The sequence below is a fragment of the Siphateles boraxobius genome, unplaced genomic scaffold, assembly GCF_051911475.1.
Source record: "Siphateles boraxobius isolate OS27281-9 unplaced genomic scaffold, OSU_SipBor_1 37, whole genome shotgun sequence".
Classification (NCBI taxonomy): domain Eukaryota; kingdom Metazoa; phylum Chordata; class Actinopteri; order Cypriniformes; family Leuciscidae; genus Siphateles; species Siphateles boraxobius.
The window spans coordinates 1,166,100-1,192,851 of record NW_027508997.1 but is presented as its reverse complement, the minus strand read 5'-3'; the positions used below and the strand labels follow the sequence as shown (position 1 = coordinate 1,192,851).

General features: G+C 38.5%; 1 protein-coding gene across 4 annotated transcripts in view; it reads right to left on the bottom strand.

The window, feature by feature from the left end:
• The window catches only part of mdga1 (MAM domain containing glycosylphosphatidylinositol anchor 1), a 239,514-nt gene that overhangs the window by 87,736 nt on the left and 125,026 nt on the right, over nucleotides 1-26,752 (bottom strand). For all 4 annotated transcript variants that reach the window (XM_077196889.1, XM_077196891.1, XM_077196893.1 and 1 more), the window contains 4 exons: nucleotides 22,906-23,038; nucleotides 6,364-6,633; nucleotides 4,305-4,634; nucleotides 2,373-2,669 (listed from right to left, as the gene is read on the bottom strand). In XM_077196889.1, the coding sequence (XP_077053004.1) occupies nucleotides 2,373-2,669; nucleotides 4,305-4,634; nucleotides 6,364-6,633; nucleotides 22,906-23,038 (1,030 nt within the window). The remainder of the gene's footprint in view (nucleotides 1-2,372; nucleotides 2,670-4,304; nucleotides 4,635-6,363; nucleotides 6,634-22,905; nucleotides 23,039-26,752) is intronic.

Sequence of the window (26,752 nt, the reverse complement as noted above, 5' to 3'; positions counted from 1 at the left end):
CACACTCAAATTCAGCATTGTCCTGTAATCACATGTTACATTTTGAAGCAACACAAACAGGATCTATTATGAGAGCACAGAGTGCTTTGCTCCACTAATGGCTCATATGAAAAGGGCTGATGCGCATTGAGTGGTTCAGGGTTTAGCCCATCTGTCTTTTGTGTGGTTTTGCGCAGCTAGAGCGCTAATGAATTCAAGGCTTTTTAGTCTGGCACTTACAAAACGCGCTCCACACGGGCTTCATAATGCATTATGAAAACTCTGAACGCATTAACACTCCCGATGGCCTGAAAAGCTGCATCTAAAAATAGCAGGATCAAAATCATTGATAATGGCCCATTGGGTCTTAATGGAAAACGCGTGTCACTTTGGCTCGTTCGGTTGTGCGTTCGGAGACTCAATCTATCCTCAGTCAGTGTATCGCATTACAATCAAGATTAAAATCACATTAGAATGTGCGGCACCAAATCAAATCTAATCACCGCCATCGATTGAGACAATTTCACAATAGACTTCATTACCGCAGATGTCCTTTCTCAGGCAGGCACAGGAGTGCTGTTGATGCACTGGGGTTTGTCCAAACTGTCAAATGAGAAATAACATGTGATATGTCCAATGGCCAAATAACTTCCTTCTGTGATCTTATAGAAAGGCTAGAGAGGGACTCACTATGAACACATTGGAGAACCTGTAAGCGTTAACCCTTTAAATATAAATCCCTTAAGCGTTTACAGTTAAAACTGCTATACAGCTATGTAACATTTAATAAAGTATAAGTCCTGTGCAATGTAGGGGGAGGACTAAAACAACAAGTCAACCCACATAAACATGCATTGTTCTCAACCCATTTTACTTCTGCAATCAGACAACTTTTGAGTAGAATGCAGGATATTGGATGGAAAGTGCTATTTACTCACTACTTACTTTTAAAGGGCCCTATCATACGCCCAGCACAATGCGGCGTCAGGCACGACTCAAGGGTTTTTTGCTAGTTTCAGCCCGACGCAGAAAATTAATTTTCCCGTCCTGCTTCACATTGTTTAGCAAATGCATTTGCACCCATGGGCGTACTGGTCTGAAAACAAGGTGTGAATGCCTGAAGCATTCCATTTTTCCATTTGCAAATTCCGCCATGTAAATAGAGAATCTGCATTGGCGCAAGCGCAACTGGCTTTTAAAGGGAATGAGAGATGAGACTCTAGGTGTTTCTCAATGTCAAGGAAGGATCCTCGGAAGCTGTTATTTCGAGGATGCTACGTCATCGACAGCCGTCAAAGGATCGTTCCAATGTCGAGGATCCTCAGAATTTCAACCAAGGTCCTTCGTTCGAAAAATATCCCATACACAGGAAAGGATGCATATGTGTAGCCTTCGTGCTCTCAAATCACCCACAATCCTATGCGACAGCTTTGCTATCTTGTTCAAAAAATTAAAAATGTCAGATGTTAGCGGAGTCGGAGCAATAACAGGGCAATATGCTTGTACATGTAAGTTACCATACATTTGTTATAACCGTTGTACATATAAGTAAAGTTTAACGTTTAAATGCCAGTACAAATTACTACCGTATTGATATTACAAATTATACAAATATATACAAATTACGTTATTGATGGCTAGCTGAACCGGACCTGTCATTTAGCTTGGTTGCCGTCACCGGCATTTCTTTTATAAATAACTAGTTAAGTTGTACAAAGTAATTTAACATGATTAGCAGAAGAGAATTCTTTTAAAAGCATTTAAAATCGTACTGGCCCCAAACTTTTGAAAGGTAGTGTACATCACAACTTTTTGAATTTTTGCAGCGCCAAAAGCGGACCTTTTCACTGACGTAATGACGCAATGACGTGCACTTACCAGCCTGTTCCATTTACGTGTTCTCCGAATGCTAAAGAGGAGCCTCGCCTAGCCTCTGAAGGAAATGGCTTGGAAGGATCAATCCTGCCAAGTATCCTTGACATTGAGAAACGGCTTCTGATTGGTTTATTGCATGTTACGCCCCAAAACACAGCCATTACTCATTAAAAGAATAGGGACAACCCTTTAAGACCATGCGCTGGGTGCGCCAACCATTTATCCCATCGTTAATCTAGCAAAACTGGATTCTGACACGTCCTAAGTTCACTTGAGCCGTGTGTGCTTGGATCGTAAAATAGGTAAATCCCTTAAGTGATTACAATTAAACACTGCTATATAACATTGTTCACAACCCATTTTACTACTTTTGAGTAAAATACAGGATATTGGATGGAAAATGCTATTTACTCTCTATACTTTCTTTAAAATAGTTTCAACGTAGCTAACTTCTTATAGCTTTAGCTTTAAATTAGTAATTTAGTCAATTTAGTCAATTAGTCATTTGAAAGACTTACACTCTACGTTGAGCTGCACCTGACCCTGTCGACGTTTGATGTTTAGGCCGTTGTAAGGTGCGGTTTGGCAGCGATACGCTCCCATCATGTCCCGCGACACATTGGTCAGGCGCAAGCGTCCATCGCGTGTTTCCACCACCCAATCCCCTGATGGCATGGGCAGGTCCTTGTTGGCACGAGACCAAAGAACGGGTGGGCGGGGCTTACCATCGACCAAACACACAAGATCTGCAGTGCCACCCTCACTGACATTGACCACACCCCCTCCGACTGGCACGCTCAGAACAGGGGGAACGACTGAAAAAGGAGAAAAGATTGTTATATTTTTATATATATATAAATGGGGAAAAATTACAAAAGAAGTTTTGTAAATCAAAATATGGAGTTTTATGAGATTTTCTAAAATGTTCAACTGTAACTTCTTACTATATATATTTAGCTTCAGTGACCTATGATACTTGCAACTAATATTAAAAAATATATATATATTTGCAACCTCTTATGCCATCATTAAGCAGATAAGCAGATAAAAATTTTACAATTTATTCCATTTTATGACACCTCTTATAATCTATAAATGGATATAAAATATAAAAATAGACTGACTGACTGACTGATTGATTGATTAAAATATTAATGTTACATTAATGTTACATTTGTCTATCGGGCCAAAACAGGTCCAGCTGCCAAACGAACACCACATGAAAGAGATGAATAATGTGATGCAATAAAAAATCTATTAAAAATAGAGAGAATCAACTACTTTTTTAGGTAGCTACTGTGTTAAATCCACTGGACCAACACCAAAACACAAAGGGAAAAATATACAAAATAATGATAGTGCAGGGATGGACAGACTTCAAACAAAGGAGAGAAAGATCATAAACACGAGAGATCAAGAGAGTGTCAGATGATGCGATTGATCATGTCAGGTACTGCAGTCAGAAACACAGAGAAACCCCAGAGAAGGTCGAAACTTCAAGAACACAAAAAGAAGAGGAACTCAGAAAAACCAGCTTCCTGCTGAGATGAGAGAGAGCAGATCAGAGAGGACTCAAATGCATAAGGGCATCTGAATTTCCCAGAATTCAACAGTTTACTACCATCAACCTAACAGAATGACCATTCCAACATTATCACGGTTTACCCATGAGGCATACAGACTCGTTTAACCTCTCTGATAGCTTTGAGGAAAAAAAAAACTCAAACATTGTGTTGTATAGTAAAGTTATATATGTGAGAAAATATTCATGCTATTGTATTAGTTTCTTTCTGTCTTCATTATTGGCAAAAATAACTAGATAAACAAAAATGATGTAAAAACCAGCACTGTTGAAGTCTTCAACAGGCAATAAGAACAACAAATATCAAGGGATTTTATATTCACATAGTAAAGACTCACACCTGATAAAAGGCATGGTCTATCAGCACACTAATTAATTATTAGATGGATTGCTGCAATATATTAATGTTTTATGGAAGCAGACAAAGCATTGTGCAGGTTTTCTTTTTAAATATAAAGATGGCAAAAGAGGTCACATTTATTTTTAATTTTCAAAACATGCTAGACTTGCTTTCTGACCATAATGCTCAGCATCCAGCATAACTCTCAATGGTAGATATTAAAAAATAGATAGATAGATAGATAGCCATTTTATACATTTTATATTTACAATATATTTTTTGCAATGTCCCAACATGCTGTTTCAATAGGAAATACACTGGAAAGAAAAACAAAACTCATCAAACCATTTCATGGGGTCTTTCATGTTTGTAAGCAAAGAAAATCACCTTTTAACAAGCAAAGAACATCATCAGCAACAAGCAGAAGCCACCAGATCAAAGGGCCATTTCACAGTACGAGCAAAACGACTTCCTAAAGCTCTGAGGCCGTAAAACCCTGCGTGTCTTTAGTATTACAATCACTCTCACCACTGCTCTGCGTGATGTTCACGTCTACTCGCAGTTCAGGAACACTGCTCCCAGGGAAGTTGGCCACGCAGCTGTAGGTGGCCTGATCTCTGAACTTCATGTCCACGATTTCCAGGCTGCTGGTACCAGGCGGCATGTCTGGGTCACTGCGCAGCACGATGAGACTGTCGGTGGGGATGATGAGAACTCCGTTCTTGTACCAGGTATAGTTCACCTTGTCCTGAGGCTGGGCGTCAACGTGACAGGAAAGTTTGAGGTCTCGGCCCATCTGGATGCTCTCGCTGTCTTTGTTGGAGTCCGGAGTGATCTGGAACGTTAAGTTCTTCATGGCTAACGGAGAAAGCGAAAAAAGATGATGATGGTGAACAAAGTGAAAAAGAAGCATTTGGGTTATTATGACTACACCCAATCATAGAAATATGAATCTGCGTAAAGACTGAAAGGAGTCTGTACACTGTGAAAAAAAATTCTGTTCAATGTACGGTAAAAAAAAAAAAACTGGCAGCTGTGGTTGCCAGAAATTTGCCGTAAAAAAAATCGGTAGCAACATTTTAAGTTGAAATTTTGAAACACATGAAATTTAAAAAATGCAATAAACATTAATTTAACAACATTAAACGTAACATAAAACCCTAATGTATATAGCTCATTAGAAAAACTATGAAAAAACATATTTAAACAAAAAATACATCAAATGTGAAATGTCAGGCAGGGAATTGTGGGAATGTCAATTTACTATTTCTCAGTGTAAATTATACAATGACTTGTTCTTTTTCACTTCCAAAACCTGTAAATTTAACGGTATTTTACGGTTAGAATAATACCGAATATTAATATTATGACAGCCCTGCCTTCCAGTATCAGCTTTCCAGTACCATATTTATGCGAAACCATCTCAGAGGTCTGCTTCACCACAAATGCATGTAATCATGAGGAAAAAAAGCGCAATTTGCATGATAAAAATAATGACTCTGTCATAAACTGCTTTTAAAGATGAAAATAATGAGCTTAAAGGCATTATCACAAACCCAGCCAAAGCCCCGTCCAAGTCTTACTGCTGTAATTTGTTAGTACTGAAGCACAATTTATAGCTATAACAGCTTAGCCGCGAGTTTATGCTCTGACAGTATGAAAAACGACCCTGCAGTGGGAGACGGAAACTTCAGCGCCATATGTTCATTTCAACAGACGGGTGCCTTACCTGGATGATTGGCTGAGCTCACGCGTGTGTGTTTGACACAAAGCGAGCTCATTACCGTCAACAGAGACGGATCCAGTGTGCAACCCGTGCATTACGAAATAAGACCATTCTACTGCTAATTACCTCCATTCCTCTCAAATTAATTGGAGTAAATAAAAATAATTAAAGAGGCTAAGAATAGCTCCTGGCCCTGATGAACGGCAGGCGTTATGGCAGCCGTTCCTGAATCACCCTCACGGCTTGAGGAGCTTAACACAATCACACACTGCCAAGAGAGCCAATTACAGTTCAACCGCTAACTCACGCTCACGTCACATAACACACGCTCCCACGCATACATATGAAGGAATCTAGCTCGGCAATTTTTCTGCTAAGTGTGAGACAGACGGGAAGTCATAACTCGTTCAAATGCGTGTCAATCAAGCGGTCTGAGGAATATGTAAACTTAAATTGAATCTGATAGCTTGAGATGTAACTAATATTTCAGCCGTTAAAAGTGAGGTCATTACTGTGCCACCAAACAGAAGCACAGAAATAAAGACCAGGGTTGTGTGAAGTTCAGAACTGAAGAATTGGCGTGCACTCCCTCAGTTCGAGTCTGAAGCTGAATTGGATTGGCCACACCCACAAGAGGTTGAATTACAGTTTGAATTGGAATGACAGAAAGAAGAATTTACTGAATTGTAATTTAAAGAAATCCAGCTCAACAAGTGGTCTGCCACTATCCATAGCCTATCTATCTATCTATCTATCTATCTATCTATCTATCTATCTATCTATCTATCTATCTATCTATCTGTTTTAATTCTACTTTCTTCTACATTCAAACAACTAAATTCTACAAACAAGCACACTTACATCTCACAAGGAGGCTGACGGTTCTTCTTGCAGGGTTTCCCACATTGTTGAAGGCTGTGCAGTTGTAGATGCCGGCATCAGCGGGACTGACGGACCAGAGAGTGAGGGATCCACCTCGGATCACAGACCGCTGAGGGAGAGACCCAGGGTACCGAGACCATGTGACCGTAGGCGTGGGGAACCCAGCCGTTACCTCACACGACAGCGTGACGTCTTGCCCAGGGTCCACCACGTACGTCTCATTCACAGACAGCTTGAGAGCAGGGGGTGCTGGGAATGAAAGACAACAAACAAAAGCTGATGAGTTTCCTATTTATGTCTAGATTAGTGAGTCTTGCATTTACAGAATAGAGCAGAACAAAATGAGTGCAAGTGGTCTTGCTTTAACATGTGAACACTCCAAAGCTAGAGTGTCTCGACATGTCAAGAAGATCAATACTAGCATCGATAATAACATTTCATGAAAAATCACCTCTTCACTGCTTCTGAGTAAAGACCTAACAGCTATTCTTAGCATGACACATAACTCAAGTACCATGACAGACTCTTTACAGTATCTCCTTCACTGATTCCCTGTTTCAAAGCCAAAGTGTCCTGTCAGCTGATTTAACCTCAGCAACTGCTGAGCATTTAAGAAAGGACCCCTCAGACTCTAGAGATTTTACTCACCATATACTTCACCATATACTTAAACATCATCCCATGATAATGTCAACCCAAAATGAAAAGAAGAAAAAAATAATCTATATAAACATATATAAAACATAAAAAATAAAATTATATGTATATATATATATAATTTTAGGACAATAAAGATATATATTTTTAAGTGTGACGTACGTTATTACTATGACGATTAAAGAGAAATACACAATTACTTTGTTTAATCATTTAAATCAGAATAAAATAAACAGTTCAAAAATGCAAATAATAGTATGTATTACTTTCATTTATAAACACAGCCACATCTAAATTTCCTTAAGGGATATTTTAAGAAAATGAACGTAGATGTCAAATTAAATGATTTTATCACATGATTGAACAAATTATCATTAAGCCAGAAATAAGTTTCACAGTCAGAATCACACATTAAAAATGACATTGTGTCCTTGTGCCTATATAATAGAGATGATTACTGCTGAGGTGATAATTATTAAAGTGCACATACTGTTCATCTAATACAACAGTCAAATACAAACATTTCTATTTTGTGTATGTTCATGTATATTGTTAAGAAAAATGAATTAAACTTCATGAAATCCACTCTTTGGGTTGAATGTCAATTAATAAATAACCTTATGAGCTGAAATACAAAGTTCTAGCATGAAACTCTATATGGCGCAGGCTAATAGGTCCTTAACTCAAATGTGTGCAAAAACATCATTCTCTATAGGGCACAGCTGATTGGTTCCTGCTGTATCAGTAGCCAATGAGTTTACTGCTTAACCTTCAAATACTGGTAGCATTTGCCTTGGCAGTGTAGTGTGCTTTCAGAAACCCTCCACCTTCCCCAGCTCCACCTGTATAGATCTACTACGGGTAATTTATGTATGCTATATTGTACAGCAGCAGCATGTCTTACGTTACTTGCCCACAACATTGTCATATCTATTACCATGCCAAACACTCAGAGTTGTTTTGATAAAACTTGAGTTTCTCATTTCATGGTCTATGCAAGGAAATAATAAATTGTTATACACAGATGGCAACAAAAAAATCTCCCTGTGTTTCTAACAGTGGCACAAACCCCCATCACTCCTCACGTAATCTGAATCTCTCAATCTGTTCTTTATGCATTATGTAGAATGGAAAATGACATCAGGACCTGACGGAGGCGAGAATCAAACCTGCATACTCTGGCATCAACCTCTCTTAAGCGTCACACAGCTCACCACAGTCTCTGAATGACATCACTCCCATCTGTGTTCATTATCTCTACAGTCTAGAGCTGTCATACTGTACCTGAACAAGACCAGACTGTTGTTAAGTATCATACATTCATTAGTTAAAAATAAATGACTCAAATTAGAAAGCAGAAAACCTGCCAATGTGCTTTTCATCTACTTAAATTAATTGTCATTGGCAACATTTTAGCTCCGCATAGACTTGTAAAACATCCCACATTTAATGCCAGAAATTCGCATCCAATGTGAGTGTAATTAAAACTGATCCAAAAAATTTAAATAATATTTTATAAAAGAGCATCAGAAGTGATTAAAAAATGCCTTCATTGAGGGTTAAAATGTATTGTGAAGTAGCTAAATTGTTCCAAAACAAAAAGACAACCCTGCAACTCACTTTTACACTAAATAAAATAAGCCTCACTATTTTTGGCTTGTCATCCAGTCAACTTTTTTTTTAAATTAAACATAAAACAAGATTTAGAAACCAAACTATGTAAACTATGAAGTTTTGTTATCAGAGAACATATCTTGAATTCATACGAATATTTTTTTTCTTTCCAATTAGTCAAAAAAAGTAAAAAATTATATCCATTGTTTATATATTAATATCACAATTTTGCTTCTCAAGTAAATTGTTATAATAAATATATTTTTTACAGTGTAGTCCAGATATTTGACGGAAGTATTATATCTTCTCACACTGAAAAAAACAAAAACAAAAATGGTGTTGGGTTTACTTTTGAAACCATTTTTCAAATAATTACCAAGAAATGGCAAGTATAACACATGGAATTTATCATGAAATTTTGAAAGACTGAAATTGGATTTTTCTTGTAAAATCTACTCCAATCATTGTTTTTTGCTACTTCAGAAAACAATTTTTACAGGGCAACTATTCTTTTATACATCCAGAGATGATTAAAATATACTAACCCTCTAGAGAAAAAGAGATATTAATACAGTTTGACTGAGACCTTGATTCAATCATCCAGGAGTTGTTTAAATTTTATGTTTCACAAGCACGAAAATCTAGGATAATCCCAAAAATAGGATATTGTTCTAAAAAGGAACAATTGTTCACAAAATCAAAAGTATTTCAAAAGTATATCAAAAGTAAATAAGCATAAAGATAAAAATGTTTAAGTTTAAATAACAAAAACACTTTATAGAAAAAAGTATTGTGCACTTTAATTTAGGAACGCAAACCCGACCCGAGGCTGGTCTGATCTCTTATTCTGCTAAAATCTCATGTCTCTATCGAGGCAATTGATCCTGATGGTCTCCAGATTCAAGCTTCTGTACTGCCAACAGCTCTACAAGCTCTACAAATAACAGAGACTGAAACAGAGATGGAGAAACACAGAGTCTGAGGAGGAAAGAATTTATGGCTTCAATTTCCCAGAGCGGTACGAAGGGGACGGCGCAGCATCAGTCCACTGTTGTCTCATGATAATGGGACTGATGTGTTTTACTGAGTTTACACCACTTTTACAAACTGCAGCACTCCTGTGCTCGACAAACAAATCAGAGAGACAAATAGATAGAGGAAATTTCAGTTAAAAGAAATGAAGGGTCAGAAATTAACTTAGGATAAGACGATAGGAAGTGAGATAACCATAGAACTGCAAGATGAGGATGAGACTTGTTTTGTTTCTAAAGTTTTGTGGAGAATGCACAAGCTCAGAGAAACTATATCCAAGATGGCAGATAGTTAATTATAAATAAACATTTCATTCAATGCTGAAAAGCATTGCTTATCATGCCATCATGCCTTGTATCAATGGTTCAGGCTGCTGGTGGTGTAATGGTGTGGAGGATATTTTCTTGCCAAACTTTGGGCCTCTTAGGACCAATTAGCATTGTTTAAACACCACAGTCTAAAGGAGTATCGTTGCTTAACATGTCCATCTCTTTATGACCACAGTGTACCCATCCTCTGATGGCTACTTCCAGCAGGATAACACACAATGTCACAAAGCCCAAATCATCTCAAACGAGTTTCTTGAACATGACAATGAGACTATTCTCAAATGGCCTCCACAGTCACCAGATCTCAATCCAATAGAGCACCCTTGGGATGTGTTGAAACGGGAGATTCGCATCATGGATGAGCAGCTGCAACAGAAGCTATCCCTCTGACCAACACTTTAAAACTGTCATCCCCCTTTTTGAGAATGGATGTTAAAATGCACTATTCAAACTTAAATGGCTGTAATTCAAGAATGCTTTGGAATATAGACCTAAGTTTGGTTTTTATTTAAGGAAAACACTCAGATTATTGCTGATATAAAAGTATGAAAAAGTAATGGAAGTTTAAATTGACAGTAAATCAAATACAGTATTAAATATTTTTTCTTTACAAAATATTCTTTACTATAAAATTACTATAAAATCAAAGCCATATATCTAACCGAGTTATGTTCCAAATTTGAAGTTGATATCACAAAAATTGAAGTTCCCATGAGATTTTGTTTAGGCGTAATACCAAAAATAGCCACCGGATGACATAAATTCCATTGAATTTAATTGCATGCATTCTGCCATAACAAATTAATACATTTCTGTCTAAATATCACTTCTGTCAAAAAACATGGAACCTTGAGACCTGTCTGACAATATGCGTTTTGTCGAGATTAAAAAAGGTTTTGATCATAAATTGTGAAACATGACGACGCCCAAAAGGGGAGGAGCCCAATAAAATAATTTAGAGTACCGTTACTATGGTAAGGCAACGTCCAATTTCAAAACAGTTTTCACAGAATGAATTCTGAGTTCGTAAGCTTTCTACTGATACCTAATTTATTATAACTACTAAAATATGTGATGTAAAAAAGGCGATAAAAAAGATAATATTATATTTTAAAGGATAATATATACATATTATACTTTTTAGAGGATAATATAATTTTATAATTGTTTAATGACAAATACTAGATTATATGTTTTATTATGAACTTTTAGCATGAAAACCAGTTTCAATTATCAAAAGTGTGTGCATCGACTTTTACTTGATTTAGATTTTTTGAGGTGCACTCTTGTCATAAATTTATCTATTACTGTTCCTACATAATTTGTAACAAAAATCAGTGGTAACATATCTATTTAGGAGTCTTAGACCTTTCCAACGATATATAGTTTGTCATGATTAGAATAGGATTTAATTGTAATATAGTGAAGTAAACTTAGGCGTCCCGCTAGTAGGACGGTGACAGTTAAGAGCAATCAACCAGTTTGTTTTGGTTTTATGTGCTATTTAAGTGTGAATCTATCTGAAATACATCATACTAACTTGTTTATATACTGTAGCATTTTTATATAGCCTATCACCTTCAGCTTGCAGATGCTAGATGAATCTGCCTGGGAACGCCGATGCCTCTGCAATCCCACCTCATATCTGGACAGAACATAACCTTTTGAACTTTTGAAATTGTAGCTTAAAAATGTAACAGAAGAGTGATAAACTCAGTAGAGATGTGCCTGGTAAGTCACATCTATTTTACACAATGCTCTCTGAACATTTATATTAAATTCAATGTTTTTTTCAGTCTACTTCTAAGAATGTTTTTCCTTCAAAATAAAAGATTCTACTTCTTAACGGTTTAATTGACTCGGATTAATTACATTGGAATCAGATAAAGAATTGCATTTCACACATCATCCTCCAGCTGTTTTTTTCTTTTCCTGATTATTGGTTTTAAAAAAGCAACAGCGAGTTTCCAACCTTAAACTACAATAATAGGCCAGCATGAAAAAAAAAGCGAAATAATAGCACAGCAGTCTCAGTGAATGGCTGAAAGCACAGAAAGAAAGCTGAAAATTTGTAGAAATGTTTTGATTAAAATCTATATCCATCTAAATGAAATAAGTAAGTATTATTTCACAGATGCGACTCAGAACGAAGCATAATATATTGTTGTACTCGTGATATCTAGCTACCTTCTACTTGGTGCTTCAATACAAACTCAGAGTATCTTTAAATCTGATGTTGCTAACCTGACAAACGTTCCTTGAACTTATCAATTCAGTAAACACAACTTTTCCACAGACAGACTGATCAAATAAATATGCGTTCTTTATTGGATTTGCCATCCAAAAGCAATAAGTACTGATTATTTCAAAGGCGTAACTCAGAAAACAACCCAATAAAGCCTGTGGTTTTCGTATATCAGTCACTGAGTTTATCCTAGAAAGATTCTATTAAAGGATTTAGGCGTAATAAACGCGGGCAAACCTTTTCTTCTCGGATAGCATTCTCTGTCTCTTCTGAAGGGTGTCACTTTCAGGATTGTTCATTCACTTCAGTGTCACATCCGTCAATCACATGCGTCAATCACTGATGGCTTCACCGCAGAAAAAAAGAGAAGTAACGCAACAGCACGGCAGATTAACGAGGCTATCGGAGCCATGCTGCCGTGGCAACAGATGAAAAGTAATTAGTACTCAGCAATGTTAGACAAGACAATAACATAATTAAAGCAATTTATCCTGTCTTATTTAATGATGCCTGTCTCAATTAATGCTGTTAAATAAATCATATCTGCATGCCAATGAGCGATCATTTCTTTTTGTCTGCAAGTTTTTCTTTTGGTCAAAGTCAGAAAAAAAGGATAATTTTGATTGTCTAAACTTGCATATTTATCATTCTATATGTGGATTTGTCATTTAGTTTCTCTGTTGCATTTATTTACTACAGACGATAGATATGAAAGTAAATGGATGCTCACTAAAGAAGTCCTTATTTAATCATCCACGTCATTCCAAACCTGTATGCTGTTATTTGTTTTTTTGTTTTTGAACAATGTTTTTACTAACAGTTTTAACAAATGTTTTTACTCTTTTCAATCAAAAGAGTAAAAAAAAAAAGATATATATATATATATATATATATATATATATATATATATATAATTTAAAAAAATCAAAACAATATATATATATATATATTGTTTGGAATGACATGAGGGTGAGTAAATGATAACAGAATTTTCATTTTGGGTGAACTTTCACCCAAATGTCCTCTCCCAAGGGGAAATGGGTGTGTACATCACACACACACACACACACACACACACACACACACACACACACACACACACACACACACACACACACACACACACACACACACACACACACACACACACACACACACACAGCCTATTCATCCTCATTACACCTGATGGTGAATTAGCGCTGTATATTGATGGTAAGGGACTGCAGGTGTGTGTAGTGAGACACAGACTGATCAATATCAGACGCATCTCCCCTCAGCCGCTCTCCTCTATGCATAAGCCACACTTTCAAAATATGCTTTGCTATAGATAAGTCTCAGTTGTGTTCTTGAATATGTGTCAGTGACCAGTGAAGCAGTCAGTGTGTGTGTGTGTGTGTGTGTGTGTGTGTGTGTGTGTGTGTGTGTGTGTGTGTGTGTGTGTGTGTGTGTGTGTGTGTGTGTGTGTGTGTGTGTGTGTGTGTGTGTGTGTGTGAAGGAGAGCGTGTCACCGGAGCAACCAGTATAGAGTGATTGGACATCCACTGTCTCTATTGCCGTGGGGACAAGGCTTGTGCAATTAAGCCCAGCCAATTACTGGCAGCTAATGACACAAAGGGACAGAGACAGAGATACATTAACACAGCTAACCAACGCTTAACCAACCCTTTATTAGACACATCCTAACAGGGAGACAATGACCCCTAAAGCACTAGCACATGTTAAGCGATGCACATTAACCCACACTGCATTAATTAACATATTTCCGACGCCAGAAATCCACCCCCGTAATTTGAGCTACAAACAAACCATTTGCGTTCAAACCCTCTAGACATGAACAAAGACAGCCTACGGAGATTACAAAAGCACTTCAGAGAAAACACACTGTAAAGCAAACTTGTAAAAGTGCCAGTCAGGGAACAGTGTGTGTACAAACTATAATTAACGGAGTGGAGGCATTTTAAATATACTGAAAAAAATTATAAAAGCAACACTTTTGTTTTTCCCCCCATTTTTCATGAGCTGATCTTTTAACCAGAAAACTTTTTACATTTTAGAGTGGCCTTTTATTGTGGCCAGCCTAAGGCACACCTGTGCATTAATCATGCTGTCTAATCAGCATCTTGATATGCCACATCTGTGAGGTGGATGGATTATCTCGGCAAAGGAGACAGATTTGTGAACAATATTTGAGAGAATTAGGCCTTTTTTACATAGAAAAAATATCTTTAAGTTCAGCTCATGAAAAATGGGGGCAAAAACAAAAGTGTTGCGTTTATAATTTTGTTCAGTGTAAATGGACAAAACTGTCAACAAATAATGAGAATTAATTTATATGGGATTGTTTTCAAAAAGTCTTAAAAAAGTCAATAAAAACTAAATGTGACTGAATCTAGGTACATTAAATTACAGCAGTATGTGGTTTGGCCATAGACTGTAAAATAAATATGGACGTAGTATCCGTGAAGTCACCCGTAGTGTTTCTGAAGAGCATTTTTGAAAAAAGTGGGGAGAGCCTGCAGTCGCCAACTTGGCAGCGAGTCACCACGAGTCACTCCCGGATAAGCAAAAATGGGCAAAGAGACGGGATTAGCTGAGGTGAAGTGAAAGCTAACAGACAGCAGACAAACGGCTAGTAGTGCAAAACCACTTTTTTTACCAGGCTGTAAACATTTTTTTCCGCTGTAAAGTTGGGCATATTAACATGGGGGGTATATGGGATTGACTCTCTTTTGAAGCCTGTCTCTAGCAGCCAGTCGATGAATTGCAGTTTAAGTCACTTCCTTGTTGGATTCAAGACAGAGACAAGAAGACTAATTTTCCCAGTCGTTCCCTCGAGATTATCCTATGGGTTTCTATATTGTTGTTGTTTTTCCGATATAGACCTTATGTAGCCCCGCCCCTTTTCATCGCTGCACTCATTTTGTTTGTATTTCGACCACAGCATGAAGGTAAGATATAACGGATTTATGAATGACATGCGTTTCAAACATTACAATGCTCATGATAACTTTCGTTAACTCTACAATTAGTAAACAACTTATTACTCTTCAACAGTGATGCCACTGAACTTCCCTTTTTAGCTCTGTATTTCTAACACAAAATTCTAAGCATGGCTGTGCGCTTGTTTCTCTGCCTATATGAGTAAAATAAGGTCTGTGGTAAACATAACTTGATATTTGGAAGTTTTATTCAACACACTTTAATTATTTATTTATGTGTAGCGTTTCATTATAAACAAACCAAAAAACATGAAAAAAAGTTGTAAAGAAATTGAGTTATAAAAACGCAAGGCGCAACACAAACTTCAATAAACTATCTTATACAATAAATTCAATAAACTATCTTATAAAAAGGACCCTATAAAGAGACTTTCACTTTGATTCACCTAACAATTAGAGAAAGCAGTGCCCTTGAAAGGTGCAAAAAGTGTGAATATATTTGCTAGTTTTCTCAATGGCTTCAAACATAGTTGATTCAATCAGAAATGACTCAGACTTATTGATCTGAATAATCTAATCAAGTACAAATAACTATATATTGAAATATAGAGTTGCTGTGATGGAAAAAAGCTGAGATTTATGGCTAAACTTAAACCATCTGTCGCACAACTTCAAATTTGTCTAATGTCAATACACTCATGAGCAGCGCTCAATAATATGTGTTCATACAGGAGAATTCAGAGCATGACTGGCGTGAGGGAGGAGGATTTAGTGTAGCGTCTTTAACAGGTCGAATACAGCATTAGGATTACAATACAAAAATCAATCTACCTGATGCCACCTGTTCTGTCCGTGTGTGTCTGTGTGTGACCCACATGGGGTAAATCTAATCCTGGGCATCTATGGCATGAAGATAGCAGAGAAAGTAATCACTCCATTCCTCGACCAATCACACAGAAAAGAAACACACAACAACACAAGCACATACTGTCTGACTAGATGCGGATTATTAACTACTTCAAATCAAAAGCAACTCTATAACTCTCCATGTGGTGGACAGCACAGTCTCAGGCCATGTGTGTGTGTGTGTTGGAGCCAATTACAGAAGACAAGTACTTGTGTATACTCAGTTGAATATTTGTTTGTTATTATATTACTGAGATGTCTTAGGTGAATGTGTGAATTTTGCATAAGGATATTGTTCGGCATTGTGACATTACTTACTTACAGACATGCACTGTAAGGAAAAATACCCTTTAAGTTTCAAAACTTATAACCTTGTTATGCCAAAACTGTTTTAATTGAAACCAAGGCCAGAAAACGACAGGATCTCAAAAGTGGAGACTTGTGACGTCAAAGGGCAGTGAAAGACCTCCTTTGGAGGTGAATATCAACGCCTACGTCTACATCACCGCGTCTTTAGCCCCGCCCACTGGAGCATTAGTGAATAGTGACATGAGAACGAGAAAAGATCGACACAGGATCAATACCATTACCTTCCAAACAATCAATACCATTACCTTCCAAACGATCAATACCATTACCTTCCAAACAATCATAATACTAGGAAAGTATTTTTTTTTTCAACAATGTGAATTACTCAGCAGTGCATTATTTGTTTGTAGGCTATTCGGTCCATTTCACTGTGGATTATTTGGTGAATCAGTCGCAATTTCGACGCAGGCTTTGCAAACAGACTTTTACGATTTGGATCTGCCAGCAACATCACAAACATGTAAGTAACCATGTTTATTCCAATGCCTGATCTGTGATCAGTGATTTCCAATGTGTAATCAAGTTCAGACAGATAATCTTTCTCTCAAAATCGTTCAATACTGTTTATGCAACAGTAAATCAAGCCAGTGACTAAAATATCAACTTCACATCGTTTCATAGGAGGATGAAAATAATTTTATTTAAACTTAAATTATATACAGAAAGCGATCAAAGAACGCTCCCTTTCCAATCACACAAGCTGTCAATCACACAGCGTGAGTTTATCTGGACACTTTGGAAAAATGCCTTTTATTTCTAAATTATGACAATTTTTGAAACATTATAAAAAAATAGAATAATCTAGTTCATTTTAGAAATTATATGATCATTACGTTATGACAACATATGTTTTTACATTGCTTTAACTCATCAAAATAAGTTAAGCCATTTTCAATTTTAAAAAAAAGTTATACAAGATTCAACAAATTCTTAGGTCAGTTTAATGTAATTTAAGTTGAAATGACAAACATCCATACTTAAAAATTTAAGTCAGCAATTTTTTTCACTGTGCATTCACTCTAAGATCTTTAGCAAAATAATACAAATTTCAATATGTTTATATTACAATTACTTATAAAATATTTAGTATATATAAAATTAATATTTAAAATATTAAAAACAGAAATATATATTCTCTTTAATTTCTTATATATATATATATATAGAGAGAGAGAGAGAGAGAGAGAGAGAGAGAGAGAGAGAGAGAGAGAGAGAGAGAGAGAGAGAGAGAGAGAGAGAGAGAGAGAGAGAGAGAGAGAGAGAACATTTTCTTTTCTTTTTTGGATTAAAGTACAGAATTTTAATTTCAATATGCTAAATTGTCATGGAAATAATGTCAAAATGACATTTTGTGAGTTGACATGAGCCACGGTGAATGGCAATGTGATGCGGCTTGAGAAAGTGACGCAATATTAGCGTGAGTGATTTCACTATTGTCTCTTTCCATAAGGATATCATCATTCTGAGTCTGATTCATTTGATAATAGTTCATCTTATTAATGATGTGATGCTTTATGCAGTGCTGCTTTTCTCCCTCCAGAATGTTCATTTTAAGTAGCAAGAAAACGAATTCCTTGTCAAAAACATATTGACATCTTAATTTTACCGGCTTCTAGTGACCAGCAGCACAGCGACCCGTAGTCATCTAGCAATAAAACCAGCAACGGGGTTTCAGCATGACGCCTGAAAATGCTGTCTGTGTAAGGTCCCTCCTTATTCCTTGACTTTCTTTTCTTTTTTCTGTTCTTTTCTTTGACACACTCCTAAGGCGTTTAAACTGACAGGTCATCATAGCCTAGTGTAGTGGAATTCAGCCAACAGGAAAATATAAAAACGGTAAAAGAGCAAAAGAGAGAAAAATGTTCCACCAGGTTCGCTCTTTTCTCTGAATAATGACAATCTCTCTATCTCTCTCTTCTAGATCTTTAACATCTCTCAATCCCAGCCATACAATTATCCAATTAAAGCCTTCTATTGAGCGTGAGTGTGATGGGATTGAGTTATTTTAGTTGTTTCCCCTTGAACGATTGCACAGATGGTGCCTGTATGTCTATATGAACTAGGAAATAAATAAAAAATTAAACACAAAATACAGATGTTTTAACAAACATGTTTTTCCTGATATGCATGCACATAGGGTTGAAATCCCAGGTTTTTACATTTCAGTAAGTTAATAAAATTGATTAAATTTCCTTTGATTTGAATGAATATGGCATATGATACACTCTTTATACTAGAGGACCATACTAGACTTTAAAAAAGTACACACAGGCTCTTTTTTAGTTTCCTCAGTAACAAGCCAGATGAGTGGTGGTGTTGATGGCGCAGTGGATAAGACACGTGCCTTTGGTGTGAGAGACCCGGGTTCGAATCCACTGTGATACACCAATGTGTCCCTGAGTAAGACACTTAACCCCTAGTTGCTCCAGAGGCGTGCGACCTCTGACATATAGCAATTGTAAGTCGCTTTGGATAAAAGCGTCAGCTAAATGAATAAAAATGTAAGATGAAGCTGTGGTTTGCAGTTGTTTTGCCACAGCTGAAGTGAAGCAAAGCAATAATTAATTATAACATAGAATCACATTCTAGCACTTGCACTATTGCTGCACTATTTGCAAACATTCAGTATGTACAGAATAATGATGGTCTATTTGCCAAAATGTGGAGTATACAACAGAGGATTGTGTGTAGAATTCTTGATCAACATGCTTGATTTGACTTTCTATTTCCAGTGTGATGAACGAACTGGAAGAAATATCAGCGGTTTTGAACATCACATCAAATAACATGCTGAATCTTTATACAACTAGTTTAAGAATGCTAAAACTGACAATGACAGACTTCAGTTCAAAAGTTTGGGGTCTGTAATATTTTTTATTATTATTATTCCTGAAAGTTTCTCATGCTTACTCAATAATACAGTATATAACATAATATATGAATGTATTTTAAAATGAAATTTATTCCTGCGATCAAAGCTGAATTTTCAGCATCATTACTCCAGTCTTCAGTGTCACATGATCCTTCAGAAATCATTATAATACGCTGATTTGTTGCTCAAAAAAATTCTTATCATTATCAAAGTTAAAAACCGTTGTGCTGTAAACTTTTTTCTTTTACGAATAGAAAGTAAAAAAAAACGGTCCCACTTAAGTGGTTTTAAGTACTATGTACTTACATTGAAATTAATTATTTGAAACAATGGACGTATTGTGTACATAAATTTATTACAGCTGTAATTACATGCAGGTATTTTCAAAATATAAGTACAATGTAAAATGTGTGTAATTACATTTGTAATTACGCTGTTGACGCTTCCCTTACACCTTAATCCAACCTTAAACCGACCCATACCACCACACCTGACCCTAACCGTTCCCGTATCACACCTCAAAAGCAGCACAAGTGTTTTACAATACAACATTAACACAATAAGTACATTGTACTTATTTTCAATTTAAGTACATAGCACTTAAAGCCACTTAATATAAAGTGGGACCCAAAAAAACTGTATTTATTTGAAACAGAATATTATTGTAACATTATAAACTATCTTTATACTGTCACTTTTTAATGCGTCCTTGTTGAATAAAAGTAATAAATTCTGCTAAAAAGAAAAATCTTGAAACTCCAAAGTTTTTAACTGTACTGTATAAAAGCATAAAACTGTATAAAAATAGTTTTTTTTTAAAAGGTCAAAGGTAATCACCAATGATGGTTTAGATACAACTTCACACCCTAAATGGTTAAAAAATGCTATTAAAGATGCAGTGTAGTGGACAGGAGCATCAGAGGGTTAAAGGTCTTTCTCTCTGAGTTTCTCTCTTGACCTTCACACAAGCGGACGGTGACCAGCTAGGTTTGGCATTACACGTCACGATCGACCCGTAATTTAAAACAATCCTCAGCTCAGACGCAGTCTCCTTCACGCTACCCTCCAAAGAGACTAACTTCTCAAACTTCAGCGCAGCATCCTACGTGTGTTTCTCCTGCTCTCTCCAATTTCATCTTGCCCCCTTCCTGCTCGTCAGTTCAGAGGAAAGAAAATCAAAATCAACAGAAAAACAAATCAGTGTTTTGTTCTTTCGGCAGCGAGCTGCGTGTTCGCGAGCCGCGCACTCCTGCCACGCGGAAAACAAATTCCAATTTGCAGCAGTGTGTTGTTTCTCCACAGGCCAGGACACCGATGGGGCGACGCTGTGTGTGTGTGTGTGTGTGTGTGTGTGTGTGTGTGTGTGTGTGTGTGTGTGTGTGTGTGTGTGTGTGTGTGTGTGTGTGTGTGTGTGTGTGTGTGTGTGTGTGTGTGTGTGTGTGTGTGTGTGTGTGTGTGTGTGTGTGTGTGTGTACAGACTTCTGATATTGTCACTCCAGACTCACTCATCTCTATTGACTATTTCACAGCTGCCTTTCTAGTGGAGAGAGCAGAAAGAGGAGAATCACAAGTCTTTCAAACTCATCACGAGAGAGAGAGAGAACGAGAAACGAGGGAAATAAAGACACACTGAGAGGCGGGAACTTTTGGGCTACTTTTAGAATTTATCGGCAAGCTTTGAACTCATTTCTCGAGCATGAATTCTTAATGCTGCTAATTTGAACACGAACAAACATGTTTTTTACATGACTAATTCATAAAGGGTTTCTCTAGGTATTGTAGTCGCATTTTTTGTTGTTCTAGCCGAGATTCCTCTTTCATTTGCCAGTCACAGGCGTATTTTTGCTTCTGTGCTCAATTCGATTCATTATGGATTACACAAACAATTTTTGACGTTGAAGAAAATGTTAGTTAACAAGGAAAGAGCTTTCATAAGCCTTCAGAGTTATATATTATCTCCTGAAGTTACTAAGACCTTTTGAAAGCATGTAAAAAAAAAAAAAAAACTTTCTTACACTACTGTTCACATTTCTTTATGAAATTAATACGTTTAACCAAAAAGGATGCATTAAATTGGTCAAAGGTGACAAAAAAGGGACACAAAAAACTACTTCAAATAAATGTTGTTCTTTTCTTTCTATTTTAGTAGAATTAAAATGTATCACATTTTACAAACATTGGTAATATTCAGAAATGTTTATTGAACACAAAATAAGCATATTAGAATGATTTCTGAAGGATCATGTTAGACTAAAAATTCAGCTTTGCCATCACGGGAATGAATTACATTTTAAAATATACACTAATTGTAAAAACAGTTATATATTCCTTACTATTACTATATTCCTGTTTTAATGCATATATTAGATCAAATAATTGCCGACCCTTTTGAACTTTATCTCAGTAAATATCAAGTACAATTATACACTTATAAAAATAATTACATCTTTATCTTTTCACTAATAGTTTTGGTTTAGAATTAAAAAGATTATTTACACTTTAAATGCTGATTTTTTGTTCATTTTTTCCCCTTTAATCCGAATCAACTAACAACAAGTTCAAGTTGTGACGATTTACACTATATACTGTAGTGTGAAAACATGCCACATTATTGGAGTATAATAACGTAAACCATATACAATAAATCAACCAAAATCAATCTTCAATTTAGAAAGCCTATAGTTCAGTCTTCCCTTTATGTTTTTTAATAATTTATTTATTTAGCCCTATATATTAAAATGTTTAACATCCCCCAAATGCAGAACCTGATTTCACCAAGTACATGTTCCTGGATCAACATTCCAATCAACCAATCAGATTTGAGTTTGCAGTTTATGGCTTTAGAAGTGTAGGCTTACAACCAGGGTTAGGTGCTTCTACATCACTGTTATCATTTTCCTCTGATTTTAGGGATAACTTATGGATAGGGTTAGGTTTAGGGGGATTGGGTTAGGACTAAATTTTCAGGCAGGAATGTTGTTCCTGGATCTACAAAATATGTTGACCCAGGAACACGTCTAACTCGGCATAATCAGGACGTGCTCCGCCATATGGGCACCAGAGTTCAATGTGTGCCAACCACTGGCCACAGCTCTGACTAATCTATTCTAACAACAACAACAAAACATCCCGTCAGTTCGCTGATATCTCAGTACAGGACAGCACAATGATAGTGACGCCTCCTTCAAAACAAGAGACAGACCTGAGACACAAACCAGAGCAGAGACCAACATGATCAAAGACACACGTGACTGTTCCTGTGTTGCTCTCCACAGCGCTGACAGATAGTGAACGAGAGAACGCAGAAGAGAAAGGGATAAAAAGAGTAAAAATAGAAGACGTAATCAAAGAAAGGTAGATTAAACCTGACAGGTCAACACATAAACAGGAAGAAAAGAAGCGTTTGAGAAGAAAAGACAGTTCCTCCTACAGTTTCCCTAACAGTAATAAAATGAACAGCAAAATAAAACGAAAGCAGGACTTTCAAAAAAAAACAAGAGCACTAAACTCAGCTGCAAACGCGAGTGTGTGAGTGTTTGAGAACGGACGAGAACTCACTGGTGCTGTTGGTGAGGCGAAAGGTGACAGAGCTGTCTGGAATATCACACACATTCCGGACGGACACCTGACAGGTGTAATTAGCAAAGTCCTGTGGGCGGAGGTTTTTCAGTTTCAGCACCTTCGTCTCACCCTGCAAACACACACAAACATTCACATGGTAAGCTTATATACAAACTTCATTTCTTCTGTTAGACAGAAAAAAAAGCTTGTCGGTCATCCTCTGGAAACAGTGCCATTTGTGCTGTTATCCTTTTCTTTTTGTATCATTTTACTACAGAATTTCACTGTTGAAATTCAGATTTCAAATAGGAAATCATTTTCCCTTTCAAGGGAACTCGAGCTGCGTTGAGACGCGGTGGGAACGCTCTGCGTGATTGCGTCGTGAAGCACGTGTATAATCAGTCCAATGGAAGAGCTAGACGTCATAGGCGGGTGACGTCATAGACCAGGAAGCTATAAAGCACACCTGAAAACAGACCGCGACAGCTTCTGTGCCTTCAGCAAGCGATCGGTGTATTCTGTCCTTGTCATATTTATTGTTGTCTGTCAAGTTGCAATATATATATCTATTATGGCAAAAGAGAGCAAGCAGCTTCGTGTTGTTCCCTGCCCACGTTATATCATGGGTGGGGACACACACATCAGCTTTCTGGTACTATTTGGAGTGGAGCATGCCACAGTCAGTTCTCGAGTGGGCTGACTGTGAGCAATGCGAGAAGGTGTCCGTGAGGACGCTCCGCTCCCGCCGGGCGTTCTTCAAGGAGGACAGTTCGGTTCGCGCTCCCCACGTGGGTCCCGCTGTTGCCGATGCACGGCGACTCGCATTTTGGGGTTCGCAAACGGATCTGACAGCGGGGGTTGGGACGGGCCCCACCCTATCTCATCTTTCACCTGCCAGATCCAGTGCTGGCGATTCCAGTTCCGAGGAATTGGTATCGTTAGTGTTTTGTTTAAAAAAAGAGAACAAAACAAATAAAGATATTAAGGAAATAAACCATTCAGCCGCGTTCCTGAGGTTTCTTCCTCACCAATCTAATGTTCCTGAGACTGCTGGGCGGAGCAGTCTCGGTCTACTAAGCTCCTCGCAGCACAGAGTGCAAAACGAGCATCGCCATTTGGGCTCCTCCACAATCGAGGGGGACTTGGGTGGCGGTAGCAGTCTAGCCAGTTAGAGATATGCAAGATCTGAGGACTATTTTATCTCTAAAAAAGCTTGGACAAATAGGAAGCCCTGACGCCGAGGCTATCAGGCTTCTAAAGGGTGGTCCCCTCCGGGGTTGGGATGGTTTTGAGAAATCGTTTCTCCTCGGCGCCCTCTGGGGTGCGACTCTCTGAGGAGGGTCGCAGCACTGGCAGTTCGGTTGTTCCCTGCCGGTTCGCCGTTCAGGGCACCGAGGTGTCAGCGTCCCCATACGATCCTCCGAGGAGGGTCGTAGGAACTAAGTTATTTAGAGGTAGGCAAGATCTGAGGACTGTCGTCATCTCTAATAAAGCTTAGACAGGAAGTCCTGTCGTAAAAACGAGGCTATCAGGCTTCTGAGGGCTCCTCCGGGGCAGGGACGGTTTTGAGAAATCGTCTGTCTCCTGCACGTATTTCTGCGATTCTCACACCCGTAAAGAATGTAAAACTAGGTCAGTCATTCACTGCAAAACAGTCTCTGAGACTGTTGGGGCTCATGGTAGTTGCGTCCAACGTAGTTACTTTTGGCCTTCTGTACATGAGACCCCTGCAGTGGTGGCTCGGGACCAAGGGGGGTTTTCTCCTTGGGGAAATCCGTTTTCGCATGATCAAGGTCACGCGGCTATGCCTTCGTGCCTCGGTCATGTGAAAGAAACCTTGGTTCCTCGCCCAGTGCCCAGTGCTGGGGGCTTCTTGTCGACGCGTCACGCAATTGACGGATGCTTCGCTCACAGGATGGGGGGCGGTCATGAGTGGCCGCTCGGTGAAAGGTCTTTGGCTTGGGCTCATGGCAGTTGCGTCCAACGTAGTTACTTTTGGCCTTCTGTACATGAGACCCCTGCTGTGGTGGCTCAGGACCAAGTGGTTTCCTCCGAGGGGAAATCCGTTTTCGCATGATCAAGGTCACGCGGCTATGCCTTCGTGCCTCGGTCATGTGGAAGAACCTTGGTTCCTCGCCCAGGCCCAGTGTTGGGGGATTCTTGTCGACGCATAATGCTATCGACGGATGCTTCCCTCACAAGTCGGGGCAATCATGAGTGGTTGCTCGGCGAAGAGTCCGGACAACACACTGATGGTCTCGTATATCAGAGCAGATATCCTGTTGAGGCAGGGGCTGTGGCCCGGGAAATGGAGACTTCACCCCGAGGTGGTGGAGCTTCTTAGGGAGAACTTCGGTCAAACTACAAGTCGACCTTTCGCATTGCTTGTACAATGCATTGCCCTTGTGGTTCTCCCTCACGCATCCAGCTCCGCTTGGACTGGATGTGATGTAATAGGTGTGGTTGCCGCTACACCTATACGCTTTTCCCGATATCTTTGCTCCTGGGAGCTCTGGAGTTGTGGATACTGTGGGCTCACCCTCTGAGGGGGCTCAGCTCATAGATTCAGGTCTCTCGACCGAGGTCGTGGAGACCATACTCCAGCCTAGAGCTCCCTCCAAGATAAAACTAAATATGCTATTCTCTGCCTGGTGCAGAGAAGGCCCTCTGAAACTTGTTTCTGCCCCGTGGGTACAGTACTTGATTTCTGTATGAATGTTTCTGTGCTGGGTTATCTCTGAGGAGAGATCCTTAATTTCGTCTTCTCTGTGGTACATGAGGCTGAGGCCTGCACGTACTTGGATTTGCACCTGCTATGGTGATAGTATTTCTTCACCCCAGGTCGGGTTGTATTTCTAGGTCCCTACTAAATGTGCGGGTCATTTGTGCTGCAGGCCTTCTGTCCTCCACCTTTAATACCCCAGATCAGGAAAAACTTATTCTGTTACGCCCTGTCCGGGCTTTGGATGCGTATGTCCACAGAGCTGCTCAGTGGCGTATATCAGAACAATTATTTATCTGCTTCGGGTCACCTAAGATAGGTTGCCCGGCATCTAAACAGATGATGAGCAAGTGGGTAGTTGAGGCTATCTCACTTGCTTATGAAGCGGCCGGACAGCCTTCACCTATGGCTGTTCAGGCCCATTCTACAGGAGTATGGCTGCCTCTCGGCTTTAAATTTGGGTGTTCCCCTTCAGGACATTTGTAATGCGGCAGGCTGGTCCTCACCACATACATTGTCAGATTTTATGACTTACACCTCTCCACTCCTGGGGTAGGTTGCTTGCTTCTTAGTGTGCGCAAGGACTTCACACAGAACGGGCATTTGTCTTTATGGCGTAGTGGGTATGGGGTTCCCACCGCGTCTCAACGCAGCTCGAGTTCCCTTGAAAGGGAACGTCTCAGGTTACGTATGTAACCCTGGTTCCCTGAGAGGGAACGAGACGCTGCGTTTTCCTGCCATACTTCCTGCATGCCCTGATCGACTTGCTTCAGGCTTTTTCAGAAGCTGTCGCGGCCTGTTTTCAGGTGTGCTTTATAGCTTCCTGGTCTATGACGTCACCCGCCTATGACGTCTAGCTCTTCCATTGGACTGATTATACACGTGCGCTTCACGACGCAATCACGCAGAGCATTCCCACCGCGTCTCAACGCAGCGTCTCGTTCCCTCTCAGGGAACCAGGGAAACATACGTAACCTGAGACGTTTTCCCACTTTGGCCAGAAAGATCAAACTATTGCATTTACATTACATCAAGCATTAAAAAAATGCATACGTAGTAATAGCATGATATTTTAATTTAAAAAATGCATTAAAAAAATGTAATTCTATATTACCCAATGAA